This window comes from Nyctereutes procyonoides, unplaced genomic scaffold (assembly GCF_905146905.1).
Source record: "Nyctereutes procyonoides isolate TBG_1078 unplaced genomic scaffold, NYPRO_anot_genome, whole genome shotgun sequence".
In the NCBI taxonomy this organism is placed as follows: Eukaryota; Metazoa; Chordata; class Mammalia; order Carnivora; family Canidae; genus Nyctereutes; species Nyctereutes procyonoides.
Window position 1 is genome coordinate 28195318 of NW_026575126.1, and position 22339 is coordinate 28217656.

Sequence of the window (22339 nt, forward strand, 5' to 3'; positions counted from 1 at the left end):
TTCCCAGCCTGGGGGGCTTTGGTGGGGGAGGAAATAAGAAAACAGTGCTGGAAATGTGAATTTATACCTTCACTTCAAAGACTGAAACACAAGTGTAATGAATTCACAGGAAAAAAATACCCAAGAACAGGATCATTAAGAAGACAGAGGTTCCTAGGGTTGGCCTATGAGATACAAATAAAGTAATTCTGTTCCTTTAGAGATTTATTCTTTGTCAGATTCTCAGTCAGTGGTTTCTTCTGTTTTGCTTTATGTGTGCCTATAGCATGGAGCTTGGTGCAGTGTATCTGCCAGCCACTTGTACTAATTACTCACTAAAGTTAAATAAATGGCCTTAAGGATTAGGAAAGAGAAACCAAGACACTACTAAGCCTAGTTATTTAATATGTTCCATCAATCTCTTAAAACCATTATTGGGAAGAATGTTCATCTATTAGATACCTATTGAATACTCACCTTGCACCGGGCACTCTGCTAGGTGCAGCTCACAAGGTGAGGAGAAGTAGCTGAGAATTGCACCTCATTTTCCTAGGGGGTCAGATACCACAGCCCTCCCACAACATGCCTGCACACTCCTCCCTCCTCCTTCTCTACTATGCCTCCTCTCTCTGCCACATCTCAAAATAACAGAAGAAATTAGGTTATGAGGCAAAGGTACTCTAGATTGAAGAAAAGTGCCTCTTTTTTTTTTTCATTTATAGATACTTAAGCTAGAAAATTCAGGATATTTCTTTGAGTATGAGTCCATATTATAATTTTTAAAGTATTTTTCTGTAAGAACTGAGGTGCAAGAATGACTTCCTTATATAACTGAAGCATTAAAATCAGTCATTAATTGGGACACCTGGGTGGCTCAGTGGTTAAGTGTCTGCCTTCGGCCCAGGGTTGTGATCCTGCAGTCCCCGGATCAAGTTCCGCATTAGCTCCTGCATGGAGCCTGCTTCTCCCTCTGCCTGTGTCTCTGCCTCTCTCTCTGTCTCTCTCTCTCTCTGTCTCTTTCTCTCTTTGTCTCTCATGAATAAATAAATACAATCTTTTAAAAAAAATCAGTCATTAATCGAAGTCATTAAATTAAAATCAGTCCTAAAATAAGTCATTTATGCTTAGGTCAGTACCTTCCTGAAGGCAGGTTCTTAGTTTGAGGCACTAGACCTTCCATGTTTTGCAGTGTTTCTTATAGAACTGGCATGGGGAAATGCCTGGATCGCTCCCAGGCTTTCCCAGGCTTTATTAGATCACCTCCATCAAGGTAGGAGTCTAATCTGCTTTATGCTTTGAGTGGCACCAGAGGTAGTATTATGCTTTGCTTGAATCTGTATATTTTTCTTGTTCTCTTCCCCTCTCATTTTTTTCCTTTCCAAGCCTGTGTCTTGAGGTATCCCACAGCAGAAAATATTGCTTAGTGCATTCATGACATTCACTCACCCAACAGATAGTTGTTAGATGTGCACTGTCCGTCAGGCAGTGCTCTCAGGCCTGGGGTTGCAGCACTGAACATAACAGACAAAGTGTGTGACTCCCAGGTGCAAAAATCTCTAGGGGAAGGAGCATATAATAAACAAGTGTGTAAATTTATATACGAGATTAATTTCTGACAGCAGTATGACAGTTGAGACTAGCAGTAGGGGAGGGGAGTGATTATAGGGGACGGCTGAGGCCTTTGGTCAAGGAAGGCTTCTTGAAAGAGCCAGAACCTGGAGGGTGAGAAGGAGCCAGTGCTCCTGAATTTGTCCTGGGCAGCAGGCATGCAGAGGTCCTGAGAGGGGAACAAGTGTACCATTTTTGAAAGAAGGCTAGTGTGGGTAGAATGCAAGGAGCTAGGAGTGGGCAGTTTGAGAGGTTGGCTCAGTAAATTTTCACAAAGTGAACATACTCACGTAACCACTCTTAGATCAGGAAATAGAACAATTACCAGCATCTGGAAGCCCACCTTGTGCTCCTTCCATTCACTACCTTTGTAACCGTTTGCTTACTTCTAACGCCGTAGATGAGTTTTACCTGATTTTAACCTTATACAGATGGAATCAGTATGTATGTCTGGCTTCTTTCAGTCAACATTTTTTTTTATTATGTGTAAAAATAGTGTGTTCATTTTCATTGCTGGATGGAATTCCATTGTTTGAATATATCATATTTTAGCTGTTCTGTTAGTGGATATTTAAGTTGTATCCAGATTGGGGCTATTTCATTAATATCTTTGGTACATTTGTCTGTTGGATGAATACCTATGATTGGAACATCCAGTCCTAGCAGGTATCACTAAAGACTTTTCCAAAGTAGATATGCCACCTTATATTCCTATCAATAGTGGGTGGGAGTTCCACTCTTCACATACTTATTAATACTTGGTATTACCAGTCTTTCTTTCTTTCTTTCTTTCTTTCTTTCTTTCTTTCTTTCTTTCTTTCTTTCTTTCTTTCTTTGAGACACAGAGAGGCAGAGACACAGGCAGAGGGAGAAGCAGGCTCCCTGTAGGGAGCCTGATACTGGACTCGATCCCTGGACCCTGGGATCACAACCTGAGCCAAAGGCAGATGCTCAACCACTGAGCCACCCAGGTGCCCTGATATTGTCAGTCTTTTAAGTCATTATACTCTGCTTGTAGTGATAATTTGCTTTGTAGTTTGAATTTGCTGTTCACTGATAATAAATGTGGTTGAATGTTTCATGTATCTGTCGGCCATTTGTATATTCCCTTTTATGAAATGTATATTCATGTCTCTTACCCGTCTTTCTATCAGATTGTCTTTTTCTTGTCGATTTGTAGAAGTCTCAATATTCTGGCTACATGCACACTGTCCCTTCTGTGTAATATAAAGATATGTTCTGCTTCTCTTGGGGTTTGCTTTTTTATACCATAGTGTCTTTTGAATGGAATGTTTTAATTTCAGTGCAGTCCAGTGTCATTAATCATTTTCTTTATAGGTAATGCTTTTTATATTCCTTTTAAGACGTTTTTGTCAATCTAGAGCATAGCATATTCTTTTATGTTGTTTCCTACAAGTTCTGTTGATTTCTCTACCATATTTAGATTGACAATTGATCAGGAATTGCTTTTAAAAAAATGAGATAGGAGCCAAGGCTCTTCCCCTCCCTCCCAAATGGATACCTAATTAACCTGGCGTAATTTATCAAAAAGATGACCCTGGTCACATTGCTCTAAAGTGTCACCTTTATTATAAACCAAGGGTCTGTACATGTGTGAGTTTGTTTCTTGACCTTATATTCCATTCTATGTTTGTCTGTCTTGACACTAGTGTCACAATTTCTGTAGTTTTAAAATGAGTCTTATAGCTGGGAGTGTTCTTGGGCTTTATTTTCTTCTCAGAATGTTGTTTTTGAGATACATTCATGTTAAGTATGTCAGTAGTTTGTTTCTTTTTATTACTTAGTATTCCGTTGAATGAATATATCATGATGTATTGACCCATACAACTGATGATGGATGTTTAGTTTTTGGTTGTTATGAATGAAACTGCTGTGAATATTTCTCTACAAGTCTTTTTGTGGACATCTTTCTTCATTTCCTTTATTTAAATACCCAGAAATGAAGGTCACTGGGTCATAGGATTAGATATATTTTAACTTTATGAGGAAAGATTTTCCAAGGTGGTTAAATCATTTTATATACTACTGGTATGAATATGAGTTCTAATTACTTCACATCTTTGCTAACATTTTGTTTTGTAAACTTGTTTTTTGGGCAGGAGTGGATTCATTTTGGTTGGTGTGAAATAGTGTCTCAATTTCCTGATAACTAATGATGTTGAACATTTTTTCATATATATATCTTTTGAGAGATGTTTGGCCAGGTCTTTGCCTATTTAAATTTTTTCTTTTTGTTGATTGTAATAGTTCTTTATATATTTTTTGTTATTATTTTATTTTTATTTTCAAAATATATTTTCTTTCCTATATATTTTTTGCAGAATTTCCAAGATATTATTTTATTTTAAAAATATTTGTTGAAGATCCTATTAAACCATTATTTTTCACAGTACTATATACAGAGTTGATGGAAAATATATTGGTTTTCTACAGATGATTTAACATTAGGAAGAGCAGTTAAAGTTGTGTGTTGCAGCTTTACAACAGGCATTTCTGCTTTTCAGTGAGATTAAAAAAAACTTGTATTTATTTATTGGAGAGAGAGAGAGAAGAGAGCAGGGAGCAGGGGACAGGGGGTGGGGTTTAGGAGTAGAGAGAGAGGGAGAAGCAGACTACCCAATGAACAGGGAGCTGGACTTGGCACTCTATCCCAGGGTCCTGAGATCATGACCTGAGCTAAAGGCAGATGCTTAACCAATTGAGCCATCTAGGTGCCCAGTGAGATTTTTTTCTTAATTGAGATGTAACTGTCATATAACATTATATTAATTTCAGGTTTACAAAATAATGACTTGATATTTGTATATATATTTTAGATACAAGTCATTTGTCAGATATAATTGTGCTGTATGTCTTCTAATGAACAGAATTTAAAGTTTTGCTGAAGCTGATTTTTGAAAATTAACCAGATATCTTGCAACCATAGTAATTTCACTTCTTAATTTTGATAGTTTCTTTTTTTTTCTTTATTGCTGAGATTTCCAGTACAATGTTAGAGGTGGTAAAAATGCACATCCTTGTCTTGCTCTTGATATTAAAGGGCAGCATTCAGCCTTTCACCACTAAATGTGATGTTAGCTGTGGGTCTTTCACAGATGACTTTTGTATGAATGAGGAAATTTCCTTCCGTTTCTAGTTTATTGAGAGTTTCTATTAATAATAGGTATTGAATTTTGTCAGTTTTTTCTACATCTATCAAGATAATCATATAATTTTTTCTCCTTTATTCTGGTAATGTGAATTATATTGCTTTTTGAATGTGGAGCCATAATGGTCATGATGTGCTTTTATGTTTTCATATGACTGGATTTGATATGCTAATATTTTCTTAGGGATTTTTGTGTCCATGTTCGTGAAAGGTAATGATGTGTGATTTTCTTTTCTTGTAATACTTCTAAGTGTCAGTATCAGGGTTATGCGGACTTCATGAGTTGTGAAGCATTTCCATCTTTATTTTCAGAAAAGAATATTTTAAGATAGTATTGGATTTGAGGGGTGGGATGGGAAATTAGTATGCAAGTATCATTTGGAGATAAGGATCTAGTTGATGTTGGATGATCTGGAAGGGTTGGTTTTGTTATATGACGGGTAAACCAGGGCATGTGCCATGATAGGTTTGGTTCTGAAAGTCTTTGAGAAACCCATGGGTCATCAGTACAGGCCATAAGGTATGGAGCATTAGATAACTTTCTATTTAACAGTTCCTAGGGATATGGTGGCCAAGGGGATGGGGATGAGTGAAGATCCCCACTGGGACCGCTTACTTAGTTGTCTACAAGGGGAGTGTGGGGTACCCACATCATCTCTGCTACACTGCAGGGTGGCACTGTGGCTCACTGGGGTCAGGTGCTAGGTCATAGGGAGCCTGAGGTGTCATGGTGCTTACACACTTTTGTTCACTTCCTTCCTTGACTTTTTAATATATATATATATATATATATATATATATATATATATATATATATATATATTTAGAGTGACTGTGAACAAGTAGGGGGAGGGGAGAGGGAGAGAGAGAGAATATCAAACAGACTCTGTGCTGAGCATGGGGCCCATCTCAGGGCTCGGTCCCATGACTCTGTGAGATCATGACCAGAGCGGAAACCAAGAGTCAGAGGCTTAACCAACTGAGCCACCCAGGTGCCCCCTGACTATTTTTAAGTATCCTGTCTGGAAAGTTTATTTCACATTTTACATGCCTTTCTCTAACCATTCTAAACCTCAACCCTTCTCCTAAGCTACTATCTATCTGCCTATCTACATACACAAACACACACACACTCACACACTCAAACACATACACTGTTGATTAAAATTTGTATTTTGAGGTAATTAGGTTAATATACATTTGTAAGAAATAGTAGAGAGGACTCCTTTGTATTTACCCACTTTACCCGAATGCTAACATCTTGCAAAATATAATATATATTATATATATATAATATCACAATCAAGATATTGACATTGATAGAGTTAAGATACAAGTATCTCTCTGTCATTGCAAAGAGTTTCTCACATTGCCTTTGTATAGCCACATTCATTTTTCCTACCCTTATCCCCTTGTTACCTTCTGACAACTGCTGATCCATTTTCCATTTATATATTTTGTCATTTTGAGAATGTTACATATGGAATCATAGATTATGCAGCAACCTTTTAGGCTTGGCATTTTTCATTCAGTGTAATTCTCTGGAGATTCATCCAGGCTGTTGCACATAGCAGTAACTTGTTCTTTTTTTCTTTAAAGATTGGTTGATTGATTTGAGAGAGAGAGCATACCCATGAGTGGGAGGAGGGGCAGAGAGAGAGAGAAAGAGAGAGAGAGAATCCCAGACTTCACACTGAGCATGGAGCTGGCATAGGACTCGATCCCACAACACTGAGATCATGACCTGAGCTGAAATCAAGAATTCGGCACTCAACCGATTGAGTTACCCAGGCACCCCTCACTTGTTCCTTTTTATGGCTGAGTAATATTCCGGGGTGTGCATGTTCAGCATATTGCTTTTTAACCATGAAGGATAGCTGGGCTGTTTACAGTTTTTGGCTATTATGAATAAAGATGCTATAAATGTTTGTATATAGGTTTTTGTGTGAACATAAATTTTCATTTCTCTGGGATAAATGCCCAAGACTGCAGTTGGTGAGTTGTATGGTACATGTTTAGTTTTTTAAGAAACTGTCAAACTGTTTTCTAGAGTGGCTGTTTCATTTTACATTCTCACTAGCAAGGCATGAATGATTGAATTTTTCTTTATATTTGTCAGCATTTGGTGGTGTTACTGTTTTTGTTTTAGCCACTCTGATAGGAGTGTAATGATATATCATTACGGCTTTAACTTGCACTTCCCTAGTAAGTAACAATAAGCAGCTTCTTATGTACTTATTTGCCATCCATGTATCTTTTTGGTAAAGTGTCTGTTTAAATCTTTTGGCTATTCTTTATTGAGCTGTTTGTTTTCTTATTACTGAGTTTTGGTAGTTCTTTTTTTTTTAAGGATTTTGTTTATTTATTTGAGAGACAGAGAGAGAGCAGAGTGAGAGAGAGAGAGCATGAGTGGTGGGGAGGGGCAAAGGGAGAGGGAGAAGCAGGCTCCCCGCTGAGCAGGAGGCCTGATGTGGGGCTCGATCCCAAGACCCTGAGATCATGACTGAGCTGAAGGCAGACACCTAAACAACTGAGCCACCCAGGCGCCCCTTGAGAGTTCTTTATATGTTCTAGGTACTAGTTTTTTGTCGGATAAATATTTTCTCTGAGTCTTTTACTTGTCTTTCATTCTCTTAATAGGATCTTTCACAGAGGAAAAATTTTAAATTTTGATGAAGTCCCATTTATCATTTTCCCCCTTTTTTAGATCATGCTTTTAGTATCAGATCTAAGATCTCTCTTCTTAGCTCTAGACCTCCATAATTTCTCATGTTTTTTTCTAAAAGGTTTATAGTTATGTGTTTTCATTTAAGTCAGTGATTCATTTTGAGTTGATTTTTAGATGAGGCGTGAGACTTAGTTAAGATTCTTTTTTTTTTTTTCCTTTTGGGCCCATCGATGTCCACTTGCTTTAGCAGTATTTGTAGAAAAAGGTTATCTTTTCTCCATTGAATTGCTTCGACAGCTTTGTTAAAAATTAGATGGGCATATGTATGCATCTGCTTCTTTGTTCTTTATTCTGTTTGTTCCATTGATGTGTATGTCCTTCTTCTAATACCATACTGTCTTGATACTCTACCTGTATTATGAGCCTTAACGTTGGAAGAGTGGTACCTCCTACTTTCTCCTTCTTTAGCAAAATTGTCTTATCAATGCCAGATCCTTTTCTTTTCTATGTGAATTTTAGGGTAATCTTGTCCATATCTACAAAAAATCATGCTGCGATTTTGGTAGGATGTGTTAAACCTCTATATTGATTTGGGGTGAATTGACATCTTTGGTACTGTCTTCAATGTCTCTTCATTTATTTAGATCTCCTTTGACTTCTTTCATCAGTATCAGCTTTTAGCTGATAAGTCCTGTTTTGTTAGATTTACACCTAAGCATTTTACTTTTTCTGAATGATTATAAATAGTATTGTATTTTAAATTTCCGAGTCTATGTGTTCATCACTAGTATGTAGGAATACAATTGATTTTATTTTTTTTTTAAAGATTTTATTTATTTATTCATGAGAGATACAGGCAAAGGGAGAAGCAGGCTCCCTGTGGGGAGCCTGATGCGGGACTTGATCCTAGGACCCTGGGATCACGACCTGAACCAAAGGCAGACGCTCAACCACCAAGCCATCTAGGCATTCCTGCAGTTGTCTTTCTATCTATGTTTATTTTATATCCTGAAACTTAGGGTTGTGTGTGCACGTACTCACATAAATTCCTGGGGATTTCTGCAAAGATAATTGTGTCATCTACAAATAGAGATTGTTTTATTTCCTTTCCAACCTGCATGTCTTTTCTTTTCTTCCCTTGGTGCCTAGTCTGAACTTTAGCACTTTGATGAGTAAGAGTGGTGAGAGCAGATATTCTTCATTTGTTCCTAATCTTGGGGTTAGGGGGAAGCATTCACCATTAAGTATAATGTCAATTAGAGGTTTGCTGTAGATGTACTTTATCAAGTGGAAGAAGTTCCTCTCTCTTTTCCGGAGAGGTTTATGATGAATGAGTATGGAATTTTGTCATGCTTTTTCTGCATTGATTGATAGAATCATGCCATTTTCTTCATTAGCTTGTTAATATGGTGGATTGCATTGATTTAAGAAAAAACATATTGAATAAGCCTTGCATCCCAGAAATAAACTCCACTCAATATATTATAAATGGGGATCTTGCAAATGTGGTCAAGTTAAGGATCTTGAAGTGGAATGATTGTCCTGGGTTATTCTGGTAGGTTCAATCTAATCCCAGGGACACAGGAGGGGTTATTTAGAAGAAATGTGATGATAGAAACAGATTGAATTGGTGTACTTTGAAGCTGAGGAAGGGGCTGTAAACCCAGAAATATGGGCAGCCACTGGCAGCTAAGAAAGCAAGAAAACAGATTCTCCCTGTAGAGCCTCCAGAAAGAAGCAACCCTGCCAATATTTTGACTTTAGCTCAGTGAAACTGATGTTGGCCTTCTGACTTCCAGAATCAGGCGGAGTAAATATGTATTCTCCTGAGCCACTAGGTGTGTGGTAATTTGTTATAGCAGCTTTGTGTAGATAGGAAACTCATATATCTGCGTAGATAGTGTAGCCTGGCGTGGATAGTCAGTAACTAGGTACAGTCAGATACACAGACCCTCTATGAACATGGGCATTCTGAACTTCTCTTATTCCTTAAATGTCTACTTTAGGCTGGTTTAAGTAGGAGAGTCCTGAGATGCACATGTTACTTAAGGAATACTGGGCTGCAACAAAGTGGAGGGAGATTGAAGAGAGCCTATTGTCATCTAAAGGGGATGGCTCTTGTTGAAGAGGCCAGAAGTTAGATTGAGGAGTTAGAGACAGATGGGTATGAGGGACATCTCAGGGAAGTCGCTCTCAGGCTTTGAAGCCTGAGTAATGGTATGAGGGATGAAGAGAATGACACCATCAATGACGCAAAAGCATGAATAAGTAACACATTCATTAGGAGGGAGGTGAAAGGATTAAAAAGTTTTCTGACAGGTTTTCATCTGTCAAAAATGACTACACGAATTAGAGGGGTTGTATTCTTTCAGAGGTGAAAAATCCAATCATTGCCTTTTAGGTAATATTAATTCTAACTATGACTTTAGGGAAGCACATCCTGCTAGTCCTTGAAGCCTGAAATATGTCCAGGTGTCTGAGTTCTGCATCTTGAAGAACACTTCCTCTTGTCTCACCAGCAGTAAGAGGGATGTTTACTAGCATCCTTGTGAGTTGATGAATTTATGTATGGGCAGATCAAGACCTCTTCTTTGTTATGGTCTGAAATACTATGTTTAAATTTTTTTCTAGGCTACGAATAAAATTGTTCGCAAAACAACCATCAGGTGTTTTTCTTCTACTTAAAACTGTTGTTCTTAAACTAAAAATTCCATTCTGAACCCATAATATGTGTTCTAGCAAACATCTTTTAAATTTTTAAAATGAGGCACAAACATGTCTCTTTTATTTTTTTATTTTTATTTTTTTTTTGTCTCTTTTTTTTTTGTCTCTTTTATTTTTGAGCCAACTCATTCTTCTCAGGGACGGCGTGTAGAAGGAAGTACAGAAGTGGGATCAGGCTGCCTTTATGGCTTGTTTGACTCTGTTTATTGAATGTTCAGTTTGTGGCACTATGCTAACCTCTGGATCATGATCTGTTAAAACTTTCATTCATTAGAAAGAAAGCCTTTAGGGGCCAGTATTGGGTTCCCAAGGGGAACTTCAGCCCTAGGAGATTCTTTACAATGAAGCGTGATATAATGATGTTGTTTTATCTTATGTATTTATTTTTAATTAAAACCTTTTTTTTAAGATTTTATTTATCTATTCATGAGAGACAGAGAGAGAGAGAGAGAGAGAGAGAGAGAGAGAGGCAGAGACACAGGCAGAAAGAGAAGCAGGCTCTCTGCATGGAGCCTGATGTGGGACTCGATCCCAGGACTCCAGGATCCTGCCCTGGGCTGAAGGCAAGTGCTAAACCTCTGAGCCACCTGGGCTGCCCTTAATTTAAAATTTTTTATTGAGATGTAGCTGACATATTACATTATATTAGTTTCAGGTATACAACGTAATATTTGATATTTGTATATAATGTGAAATAATCACCACCATGAGTCTAGTTAATATCCATCACAATGTAGTTATGAATTTCTTTTTCTTATGATGAGAACTTATAAGATTTATTCTCTTAACAACTTCTAGTTATACAGTATGGTATTATTAACTATAGTCTGTCACCATGCTATACATTACATCCCTAGGACTTACTTATGTTATAATTGGAAGTTTGTACCTTTTGATCCCCTTCACCCACTTTGCCTGCCTCTTATCCCTCATTTCTGTCAACCACCAATCTGTCCTCTGTATTTACAAATTCTTTTTCTTTAGAATTCACATATAAGGGAGATCCCACGGTGTTTGTCTTTCTCTTTCTGGCTTACTTCACTTAGCACAGTGTCCTCAAGGTCTATCCGTGTTGTTGCTAATGGCAAGATTTCCTCCTTTTCTTTATGGCTGAGTAATATTCTGATATCAGAATGTGTCTATGTAAGTCTTTATGTCTTCACATTTCTTCATCTATTAATGGACACTTGGGTTGCTAACATGTCTGCTGCTATAAATAATGCTGCAGTGAATACAGCAGTGTATATATATTTTCAAATTAGTGTTTTCATTCCATGCAGAAGTGGAATTGCTAGATCATATGGTAATCCTTTTTCAAATTCTTTGAGTGGGACTCCTGGGTGGCTCAGTGGTTGAGAGCCTGCCTTCAGCCTGGGGCATAATCCTGGAGTCCTGGGATTGTGTCCTGCATCGGGCTGCTTCTCTATCTGTGTCTCTGTCTCTCATGAATGAATAAAATCTTTAAAAATAATAAAATAAAATAAAATAAAATTCTTTGAGAAACTTCAGTACTGTTTTCCATAATGGCTGCACCAATTTACATTCCTACCTCCAGGTTGAATGTTTCCTTTTCTCTGCAATCTCTCCAACATGTGTTATTTCTTGTTTATTTGTTTGTTTTGAGAATAGCCATTCTGACAGGTGTGAAGTCATATCTTATTGTGGTTTTGATTTACATTTATTTCCTTGATAATTAGTGATGGTGAGCACCTTTTCATGTACGTGTTGGCCATCGGTATGTCTTTGGGAAAATGTCTATTCAGATCCTCTGCCTATTTTTTAAACTGATTGTTTTTTTGCTCTTGAGTTGTGTGAATTCTTTATATATTATGGATATTAACCTCTTTCAGACCTATGATTTGCAAATATTTTCTCCCATTTGGTAGGCTGCCTTTTCATTTTGTGGAAAGCTATGCTGAAGGGTTTAAAAAATTTTTTTTTTTAAAGATTTTATTTATTCATGAGAGACAGAAGCAGAGACACAGGCAGAGGGAGAAGCAGACTCCCTGTGGGGAGCCCGCTGTGGAACTTGATCCCAGGACCCTGGGATCACAACCTCAGCCAAAGGCAGATGCTCAACCATTGAGCCACCCAGGAGTCCCAGTGCAGAAGCTTTTTAAGTTTGATATAGTTCCACCTGTTTACTTTTTGTTGCCTTTGGTTTGGACATCAGATCCAAAAACTCACTGCCAAGGTTCAGGTCAAGGAGCTTATTGCCTATGTTTTCTTCTAAGTGTTTATGGTTGTAGGTTTTATGTTTAATTCCTTAATTCATTTTGAGTTGACTTTTGTGTATGGTGTAAGATAGTGGTCCAGTTTTATTCTTTTACATATGGCTGCCCAGTGTTCCTAACACCATTTATTGAAGATACTGTCCTTTCCCCATTGTGTATTCTTGGCTCCTTTGTCATAAATTAGTTTGTCTTATATATGTGGGTTTATTTCTGGGCTATTTTGTTTCACTGATCTATGTCTGCTCTTATGCCCTTACTATACTGTCATGATTATTTTAGCTTTATGATATAGTTTGATATCAGAAAGTGTGATACTTCCAGATTTGTTCTTTCTCAGAATTGCTCTGGCTATTTGGGGTCTTTTGTGGGTTCTTTTTTTTAAAAAAATATTTATTTATTCATGGCAGACACACACACACACAGAGGCAGAGACCCAGGCAGAGGGAGAAGCAGGCTCCATGCAGGGAGCCTGACGTGGGACTCAATCCCGGGTCTCCAGGATCACACCCTGGGCTGAAGGTGGCACTAAATTGCTGGGCCACGAGGGCTGCCCTCTTTTGTGGGTTCTATGCAAATGTTAGTATTGTTTGTTTTATTTCTGTGAAAGATGTCATTGGAATCTTGATGGGGATTGCCCTGAATTTGTAGATTGCTTTGGGTCATATTGATATTACAATAGTAATTCTTACAGTTCAGGAACATGGAAGTTTTTTACTTTTAAGTTTCCTTCTAACACAGAGATAATTCACATAAAGTCTACATCTGGACCCTACAGCAAGTTTTGTCTTTGTAAAGTAGAGCTTCCATTTTGAATAAAGTTATCTTAAGGGAGCAACAATTTTGTGGTTGGATTCTCTCTATTTCTAAATCCATAAATCAGAAGCTCCCCCTTTCTGCTTTATTATCATAGATATTTTCATCAACTTCCAGTCAGTAGGATATCTGTCAACATTTTAATTTAGTTGTAACCCTTCCAGTTATCTGTAGTGCTTCTTAAATATTAAAATGTGTAAGAATCACTTGGGGGTCTTATTAAATGCAGTTTCTGGTTTACTAGGTCTGGGGTGGGACTTGAGATTCTACATTTCTCATAAGCTCCCAGGTGATATAATGTTACTGGTCCCCCAACCACATTGTATAACAAGGGTCGTTAGGTCATTCTTACTCTCTATATGTCACTTATGCTACTTTCAATTTGGTGCTTATAGTATTTGGTAAGTTTCACAACTAGAATGAGCAACATCAGAAATTAGTAGTTAGGGGCACCTGGATGGCTCGGTGGTTGAGTGTTGGCTTTTGGTTCAGGTTGTGGTCCCGGAGTCCTGGGATCGAGTCCTGCATCTGACTCCTTGCAGGGAGCCTGCTTCTCCCTCTGCCAATGACTCTTCCTCTCTCTCTGTGTCTCTCATGAATAAATAAATAAATAATATTAAAAAAATTTGTAGTTAAACCATCACTTTTTATTTTAGGAAATTACAAAAATAAGATAAAACTTGTTCAAGGAAATGGAAGAATTCTTGAAAATGTCTAACAATAATGGCTTGGATTTTTAATTATAATTTTTTTATAATAAATTTATTTTTTATTGGTGTTCAATTTACCAACATACAGAATAACACCCAGTGCTCATACCGTCAAGTGCCCCCCTCAGTGCCCATCACCCATTCACCCCCACTCCCTGCCCTCCTCCCCTTCCACCACCCCTAGTTCGTTTCCCAGAGTTAGGAGTCTTTATGTTCTGTCTCCCTTTCTGATATTTCCCACACATTTCTTCTCCCTTCCCTTATATTCCCTTTCGCTATTATTTATATTCCCCAAATGAATGAAAACATATAATGTTTGTCCTCCGATTGACTTACTTCACTCAGCATAATACCCTCCAGTTCTATCCACGTCGAAGCAAATGGTGGGTATTTGTCGTTTCTAATGGCTGAGGAATATTCCATTGTATACATAAACCACATCTTCTTTATCCATTCATCTTTTGATGGACACCGAGGCTCCTTCCACAGTTTGGCTATTGTGGACATTGCTGCTAGAAACATCGGGGTGCAGGTGTCCTGGCGTTTCATTGCATCTGAATCTTTGGGGTAAATCCCCAACAGTGCAATTGCTGGGTCGTAGGGCAGGTCTATTTTTAACTCTTTGAGGAACCTCCACACAGTTTTCCAGAGTGACTGCACCAGTTCACATTCCCACCAACAGTGCAAGAGGGTTCCCCTTTCTCCACCTCTTCTCCAACATTTGTGGTTTCCTTCCTTGTTAATTTTCCCCATTCTCACTGGTGTGAGGTGGGATCTCATTGTGGTTTTGATTTGTATTTCCCTGATGGCAAGTGACGCAGAGCATTTTCTCATGTGCATGTTGGCCATGTCTATGTCTTCCTCTGTGAGATTTCTCTTCATGTCTTTTGCCCATTTCATGATTGGATTGTTTGTTTCTTTGCTGTTGAGTTTAATAAGTTCTTTATAGATTTTGGAAACTAGCCCTTTATCTGATATGTCATTTGCAAATCTCTTCTCCCATTTTGTAGGTTGTCTTTTAGTTTTGTTGACTGTATCCTTTGCTGTGCAAAAGCTTCTTATCTTGATGAAGTCCCAATAGTTCATTTTTGATTTTGTTTCTTTTGCCTTTGTGGATGTATCTTGCAAGAAGTTACTGTGGCTGAGTTCAAAAAGGGTGTTGCCTGTGTTCTCCTCTAGGATTTTGATGGAATCTTGTCTCACATTTAGATCTTTCATCCATTTTGAGTTTATCTTTGTGTATGGTGAAAGAGAGTGGTCTAGTTTCATTCTTCTGCATGTGGATGTCCAATTTTCCCAGCACCATTTATTGAAGAGACTGTCTTTCTTCCAGTGGATAATCTTTCCTCCTTTATCGAATATTAGTTGACCATAAAGTTCAGGGTCCACTTCTGGGTTCTCTATTCTGTTCCATTGATCTATGTGTCTGTTTTTGTGCCAGTACCACACTGTCTTGATGACCACAGCTTTGTAGTACAACCTGAAATCTGGCATTGTGATGCCCCCAGATATGATTTTCTTTTTCAAAATTGCCCTGGGTATTCGGGGTCTTTTCTGATTCCACACCAATCTTAAAATAATTTGTTCTAACTCTCGAAGAAAGTCCATGGTATTTTGATAGGGATTTCATTAAACGTGTAAATTGCCCTGGGTAGCATTGACATTTTCACAATATTAATTCTGACAATCCATGAGCATGGAATATTTTTCCATCTCTTTGTGACTTCCTCAATTTCTTTCAGAGTGTTCTATAGTTTTTAGGGTATAGATCCTTTACCTCTTTGGTTAGGTTTATTCCTAGGTATCTTATGCAGATTTTTAATTATAATTGATTCCTACTATTTCTTTTTGAAATTTTTTTAGATACATGTAGTAGTTCAGGGAATACATATTAACATTTTTTATAAACTATTTTAAAGATTTAAGAATTTATCTTTCCTGAAATATAGAACTTAAAACCTGAATTATTATAAGCCAGAATTTAAAATAACCACAGACAATATCATGGTTTACTTTTAAGGATTACAAGCACTTTGTATAGGTTTGGGTTTGCACTATTTGACAGTCACAGTTTTGCAGTAACACCCATTTATAAACCTCTGAATTGCTCTTCAGTATTTACTATTGCATCATTTTATTCATTTATTAACCATCAATTATATTGGATCTATTGGCTAAGTAAAAATGAAATCCTAATGTGGATTCCAGTATTAAGGATAAGATATATATAAGAATTGTGGGCAATGGCGACATCAGAAATTTGTCCTGAAATACTCATGTCAATTACTAAAGATAGGAGATTGAATGGTTTTTGATTTGTTTCTTGCGTGAAAAGAGAGGTGGAAAAAGAAGGCCTTGTAAGCAATAATGCATTAAGTTTAGTTGTAAAGTTTGTATTTTGGCATGATACCACTGAACCAGCTTTTGACTGTGGGGGTCTCTACCTAAATTAGAATTAGCTTTGGGAATTCTCTTAACTAATATTTTCTCTTTCAGCTACATTTTCTTGTGTGTTTCAGACTCAAGAACCTTCCCCTCTACCCTTAGATTCTCTGTGTAAACATCTTGTTAGTAAATCTGTTTATACTGAAGTATGACTAGAACTTGAATACCTCTCCTTCCCACCTTCTGAGTCTTAGATATTGCTTTCTGGTCTGTCTTCCTTTAATACCAAGTTTGATCCATTTCGTTAGTCCAGTTCTTTAAAGCAGGAACTACCTCTGTTACTATAATAGCCCTGGGCCAGTGGAGTAGGAGGCATTTACGGCAGACTGGTGCCTCAGATACAGCTAGATTAGGTCTAACTTGAGTTAGAACATGAGCTGGGTTTCTATATAGAATCGCCAAATGGTGGCTTTGGATGGACTCTGAGGTCAGGGTACTAGACAAATGTGTGTCCACGATGGAAGAAATGAAGAGTTAAGATGGTGGGGAGATCAGCATAGTTTGGACTCAAGGGTGTGAGGGAGAAGAGGTTGGCTACAAACAGAAGAAGCTGCACATGACTATCATTGTGTTCTGATTTCAAACCCAGAAACACCTGTAAAGATGCAACTGAGCAGGGGGAGGAGCAGAGGGAGAGGGAGAGAGAATCTCAAGTTGACTCCCTGCTGAGCACGGATCCCATGCCAGGGCTCTTTCTCCCAACCCTGAGACCGTGACCTGAGCCAAAATCAAGAGTTGGGTGCTTAGCCACCCAGGTGCCCCTAAAAGCAGATTTCTAAAAAGACTTGTGAAGGCAATGACTTAGCTTGTAATGAAGCCAAATTAATTATTTTCTTATGTCTCAGGACTGACTAACTCAGGTCCAGAACTTGGCCAAAAGCACTTGACCCCCAGCACTGGCTACCTCTCTCAGAAGGCTTTGTTTAAATCATGACAGCTCTCTTCCTGTTATTTCAAAGCACATGTTCTTTTTGCAGAAGGGGTAGTAATCTCATGCTGTCTTACAAAATCCACTACGTTGCTGTAGGATTTACTTTAAGCTGATGTGTTAGCTTCATAGGATTTGATTTTTAAATGCTAAATACTTAAAAATACACGTTTTACTTCTTCTGTTTGAGATGAGGCTTTTAAGGAGTAATAGACACCACAATAAAAGCCAGCACGGTTCCTCTTGTCAATAAAAAAGGGATTTGCGTGAAGTGCTGCTTTTTCATAAGAAGCACTTGCGTAGAGCATCACTTAGCAACACGCAAATCAGCTTTGACACCTTATTCATCTTTAATATTCAGGTTCAAATCAAGTCTTTCCAGTGATGGGACAGATAGAATCTTTGAAACCAAGCAAGTGAAAGGTGTCATTTTATAATTTCCATCTTTAGGTTGGCAGCAGCATCAGAGTTTTCATTTTGTAACATTTTGGAATTGGAATTTTTTTCAATTTTCAAACCTAAATTCCTTAGAGTGGTGTGCAGGGTCCATCATGGACTGGTTGCTGCTTACTTCCGTCATAACCTCTACTTCAGCCAAATCAAACAGCCCAGTTTTCCAAACGTGCTGGGTTATTTAATATCACTATTTCTTCAAAGCCATGTTGTTTCTTTGCTTTGGGAAAACTCTTTGTTGGTTAAGTTCTGCTAATCTCTCTAGATACTTCTGAATTCTCAGGGACGTTCTCTCTGATTCTTTCAGACTGAATTAAGGGCAAATCTTGGTCATAGGGCTTTAATACTGATTTTCACTTCTTTTTCTTATACTTAACTGGAAGCATTTGAGAGACAGGAATTCTGTCTCTTATTTGTATATTCCTAACCTCTCTGTATGTTTCATTTATCTGAATTTCTCACTATCTGTGGCAGAGCTGAATCTTCTCTCTCTTTGAAATAGTAGTTCTTTATTCTTGAGAGTTTTGACCAGAGACTCAAGGTACTCATTTATGAATTTAACAGTTATCTTTTCAATTGTTCATACTGTTTCAGGTACTGTGCTGTTTGTTTACTACTATTTTGGAAAGATAGAAGAGTCAACCATCAGATAAAGAGTTATACTAGATATAGCATTAAGTGGAAAAAAATCTGGAGGCATAAAAAATTAAAAGCAAGGATTTCTTAAAATGCAAATTAGAAAGAAGGCTATACCATGGTCTTATGATGATTTTCACAAAGGAAGCAAACTTTAAGGGTTTTTTTTATACATATTTTTACAGTTGGTATAGAAAAAATTGAATGTGACTCAGTCATTAGGGTAACCCCATCAATTTATATATTTTAAGCTCAGAAAGTATTCCTCAGTGGTTTGCTTCCAAAAGCTGCCTTCTGCCATAATAGAAGGCAGACACTGCCAAACTCCCTAGTAAACTGTTGTGTGTAGATTTCTGGAGTTTTTATTTTATTCATATACTTAAAACTTCACTAGGTTTTTGTTTTAAATTTTAATCTGTTTAAAAAACATGCTGGAAATTTCTTAAGATAATTAAATGAATTCCAATTTTAGAACAATGCTAGAAATGTTGTTAGTCTTGTATGTGGATAACATATTTTATATCTAGAGCCTCTGTAGTGCCTGTCTCAAAAATAGAATCTAAAGGTGTTCCTTTTTCCTTTGCTTTATTTGGAAAATGCTGAAAAGTGAGCAAAAATTAAAAGAAAAAAACACCTTTTTATTTGAAAGTGGAGTAAGATGTTATACTTAAAAAAAAAAAAAAAGAAAGCTTCCCAATTATCCAGTCATATCCCATGCTGTAAACCTTTGGACACAACGTAGTGATGTGCTGTCTGCTATCTTTTATGATAGCAGCTTTGAAGATTCCTTTCCATTCTAACTCTAGCTTTGTTCTGCTTATCACTTATTATTTTTTTACAAAAGAACATGAGGCACATTGTTTTTAAAAAGTCCAACAGTAGGCATGCAATAGAAAGTGAAAGTTTTATTTTGTTTTTGAGAGTTACTAGTCAATATGTTGCTATATATTCTTCTAGATAACTGAACTTTTGGTTAAATTATAACTTTTTTATACAAAAAAATGAGATCACACTTTCTACTCTGTCACATTTTTCATTCACTAACACTTTATTTCATAGCTGCTCTTCTTCATTACTACATGGAGGTCCATCCCAGGCTTTTTACTGGCTGTATACTATTTCCAGAATGGATCTACTGTTAATAAACTGGTTGTCCATTAGATAGCTCCAGTATTTTAAATTACAATAATGCTGCGCTAAGCATTTTCACATCTTGTATACAAGTATGTATCTCTGTAGGGTGATACCTGCATGTGGATATGTTGGATTGGAGGCATTACTCATGTAAAATTTTGCTGTATAATTCAAAAGTTAATCTTTTCTTCAAGACTTTCAACAGTATTTAATCATAAAAATTCTGATTTGAGAGTAAACTCTTTTTATTTTTTAAAGATTTTATTTATTTGTATGTGTGAGAGAAAGTAGGAGTAAGGGGGAGAGGCAGAGAGGGAGAAGCAGACTCCCTGCTGAGCAGAGAGGGAGAAGCAGACTCCCTGCTGAGCAGGGAGCCAACCGTGGGCCTCGATCTCAGTACCCTGGGGCCATGACTGGAGCCTAAGGCAGACGCTTAGCCCACTGAACCACCCAGGCACCCCGAAAGTAAACTCTTTTAAAAAGGAAAGGTGGATTCCAACGAGACACTATAGCTCAGGGAGGATTTTTTTGTCATTGTTTTTCTCCTCATGGTTTAACCTGAATTTTATTTGGAATCTTTGGGAGAAAGTACTGCTTGGTGTTTCTGTTGCCTCAAAAAATAAATCTATGTTCTTATGGGTAGCATCTCCTTGATAATGCTGTTATTTCCCTGGATGTTAATATTCCTTGTAATGAACCACAATTTCAGTTTAATTCTATTCTGTAGAGTATGACATAGAGTAGAATGAAAACTATCTGATGGATAATTTATCTTAAAAGAAATGCAGAAAGGTGACTCTGTCAATAAAAATTTAAAACCCAGAGTGTCATTTTGTTTACGTTTTAAGTTTTTTTTCTTGTAACCTTGAGAACAGTTACAATTGTGCCTTATTGAATAAAAAAACCTTACAGATGAATTATATTTTCTTAAAGGATGATCTAATTGATACTCTACTACCTTGCTTTTAGGTAGTAAGAGTGGGTTTCTAAAGTTGTGTGTTCAGGGCTTTTCAGGGTGCCACATACAATTAGGGATTTAGTAGTCTTTTAGTACTATCTGTTTGATTCAAGTTTCTTCACCTGTATTTTTGAGTCCAGTTCACTCCAGCTGTTTTAATAGACATATCAAATTGCTATTTGAGAAATGTCATACAGATTTCAAATTTATATGTAAAAGGCAAATGGGCTTTATAGTCTTTGTTGTTGTTGTAAGCATCTGAGAACCTTAATAGGGCAACTCATGTATGGTTATGTAGACATATATTGGAAGATAGGTATTTGTGTCTCATATGGAACTTCAATATAATTTATTTAATTTATTTCATATAACAATTCTGACTTTCAGAAAATGACTTAAAAATTTCTAAGGTTTCATAGTCTTTCTAGTTTGAATTATAAGGGTTTATCTGCTAATCTTTTTATCTGTAAGACATTATACTTCTGAGGAGATGATAGTAATTTATTTTACAGATAAATTATTCTGTTTTCTCTCCTTTTTACAGAAAACAGGCATCGTTATGGGTCCAAGGAGACATTTTCCGATCCAAACTGAAAAATAGACCGTCCAGTGAAGGAAGTATTAATAAAATTCTTTCTGGCTTGGATGATATGTCCATTGGTGGAAACTTATCTAAAATACAAAATGTGGAAAGATTTGGAGAGGTGAGTGTTCCTTAGGAAGGTTTTCGTGTCTCCTTAAGACTAACGTGTTCTGCATTTCTTTGTTTTCCAGCTGAACATATATAACATAGCAATATCTCTTTTCTGAGGTGCTGAAAGTACCAATATTTCTTAGATGTAGAATCATCTACTTGTAAAACAAGAATCAAAGCAAAGACAGCAATTATCCTGAGAAATGAAAAAGCTGTAATTTAAGGAGCACAATTATAAAGGAGGCTACTCTGGGGTGGAGACTATGCACAAAAAGGGAATAAAAAGGAAACTTTCTATGTATGGAAGTGGATATAAAGAAGAAAGAATTAATGTGACAATTGAAAAAACAGTATATGCCACAAGTGGTGTTTTGTGAAAGTCTCAAATTCATATTGATTTCTAAAATGCAGAGTTGAAAACATAATTAGGGATAACTTTTTTCTTTAATTGAGGCTCTGTTATAAACAAACCACTTTTCAACAGTTGACATGGGTGGTCTCATTTAATCTTTACAACTAGCTGGTAATAGGTAATATCAGCAGTATTATCTCTACAGTTAGGAAATGGAATGTCAGAGAAGTTCTAACCTTAGTGATTCCCATCCACATCTATCTGATTCTTTTATTTTTTTTTATTTTATTTTTTATTTATTTATGATAGTCACAGAGAGAGAGAGAGAGAGGCAGAGACACAGGCAGAGGGAGAAGCAGGCTCCATGCACCGGGAGCCTGACGTGGGATTCGATCCAGGGTCTCCAGGATCGCGCCCCGGGCCAAAGGCAGGCGCCAAACCGCTGCGCCACCCAGGGATCCCCATCTATCTGATTCTGAATCTGTGTGTTTGTGTTATAACCTGCTACCTAAAAATGGAAATGACTTAAAACAGGCAGGATCATGGGCATTTTTGGAGTTAGAATCAACCTGGAAATCATTTGTTCTACTTACCCTCTTGTGCAGATCAGAAGCTGAGGTCCCACCAAATCCCATGACTTGAGGGTCATGGTGTTGTTTAGTGGTGGGACTGCCTTGAGACTGAGAGTCTTCCTCCTGGTTTAGCTCTTTCTACCACAGTATGCCTGAGGTGAAGCTAAGCACTTGGTTGTAGTTATATTTTTATAGCTCTGAAGGAGCAAAAAAAAAGCTGTTAAAAATATTTAAACAGTGGGGCACCTGGGTAGCTCAGTTG

The 22339-nt window shown here is 37.2% G+C and overlaps 1 protein-coding gene across 4 annotated transcripts in view; it reads left to right on the top strand.

Moving 5' to 3' along the window:
* Window positions 1–22339, top strand: part of CDC14A (cell division cycle 14A) — a 199711-nt gene that overhangs the window by 142269 nt on the left and 35103 nt on the right. For all 4 annotated transcript variants that reach the window (XM_055340337.1, XM_055340338.1, XM_055340339.1 and 1 more), the window contains exon 11: window positions 21004–21163. In XM_055340337.1, coding sequence (XP_055196312.1) covers window positions 21004–21163 — 160 coding nt within the window. The remainder of the gene's footprint in view (window positions 1–21003; window positions 21164–22339) is intronic.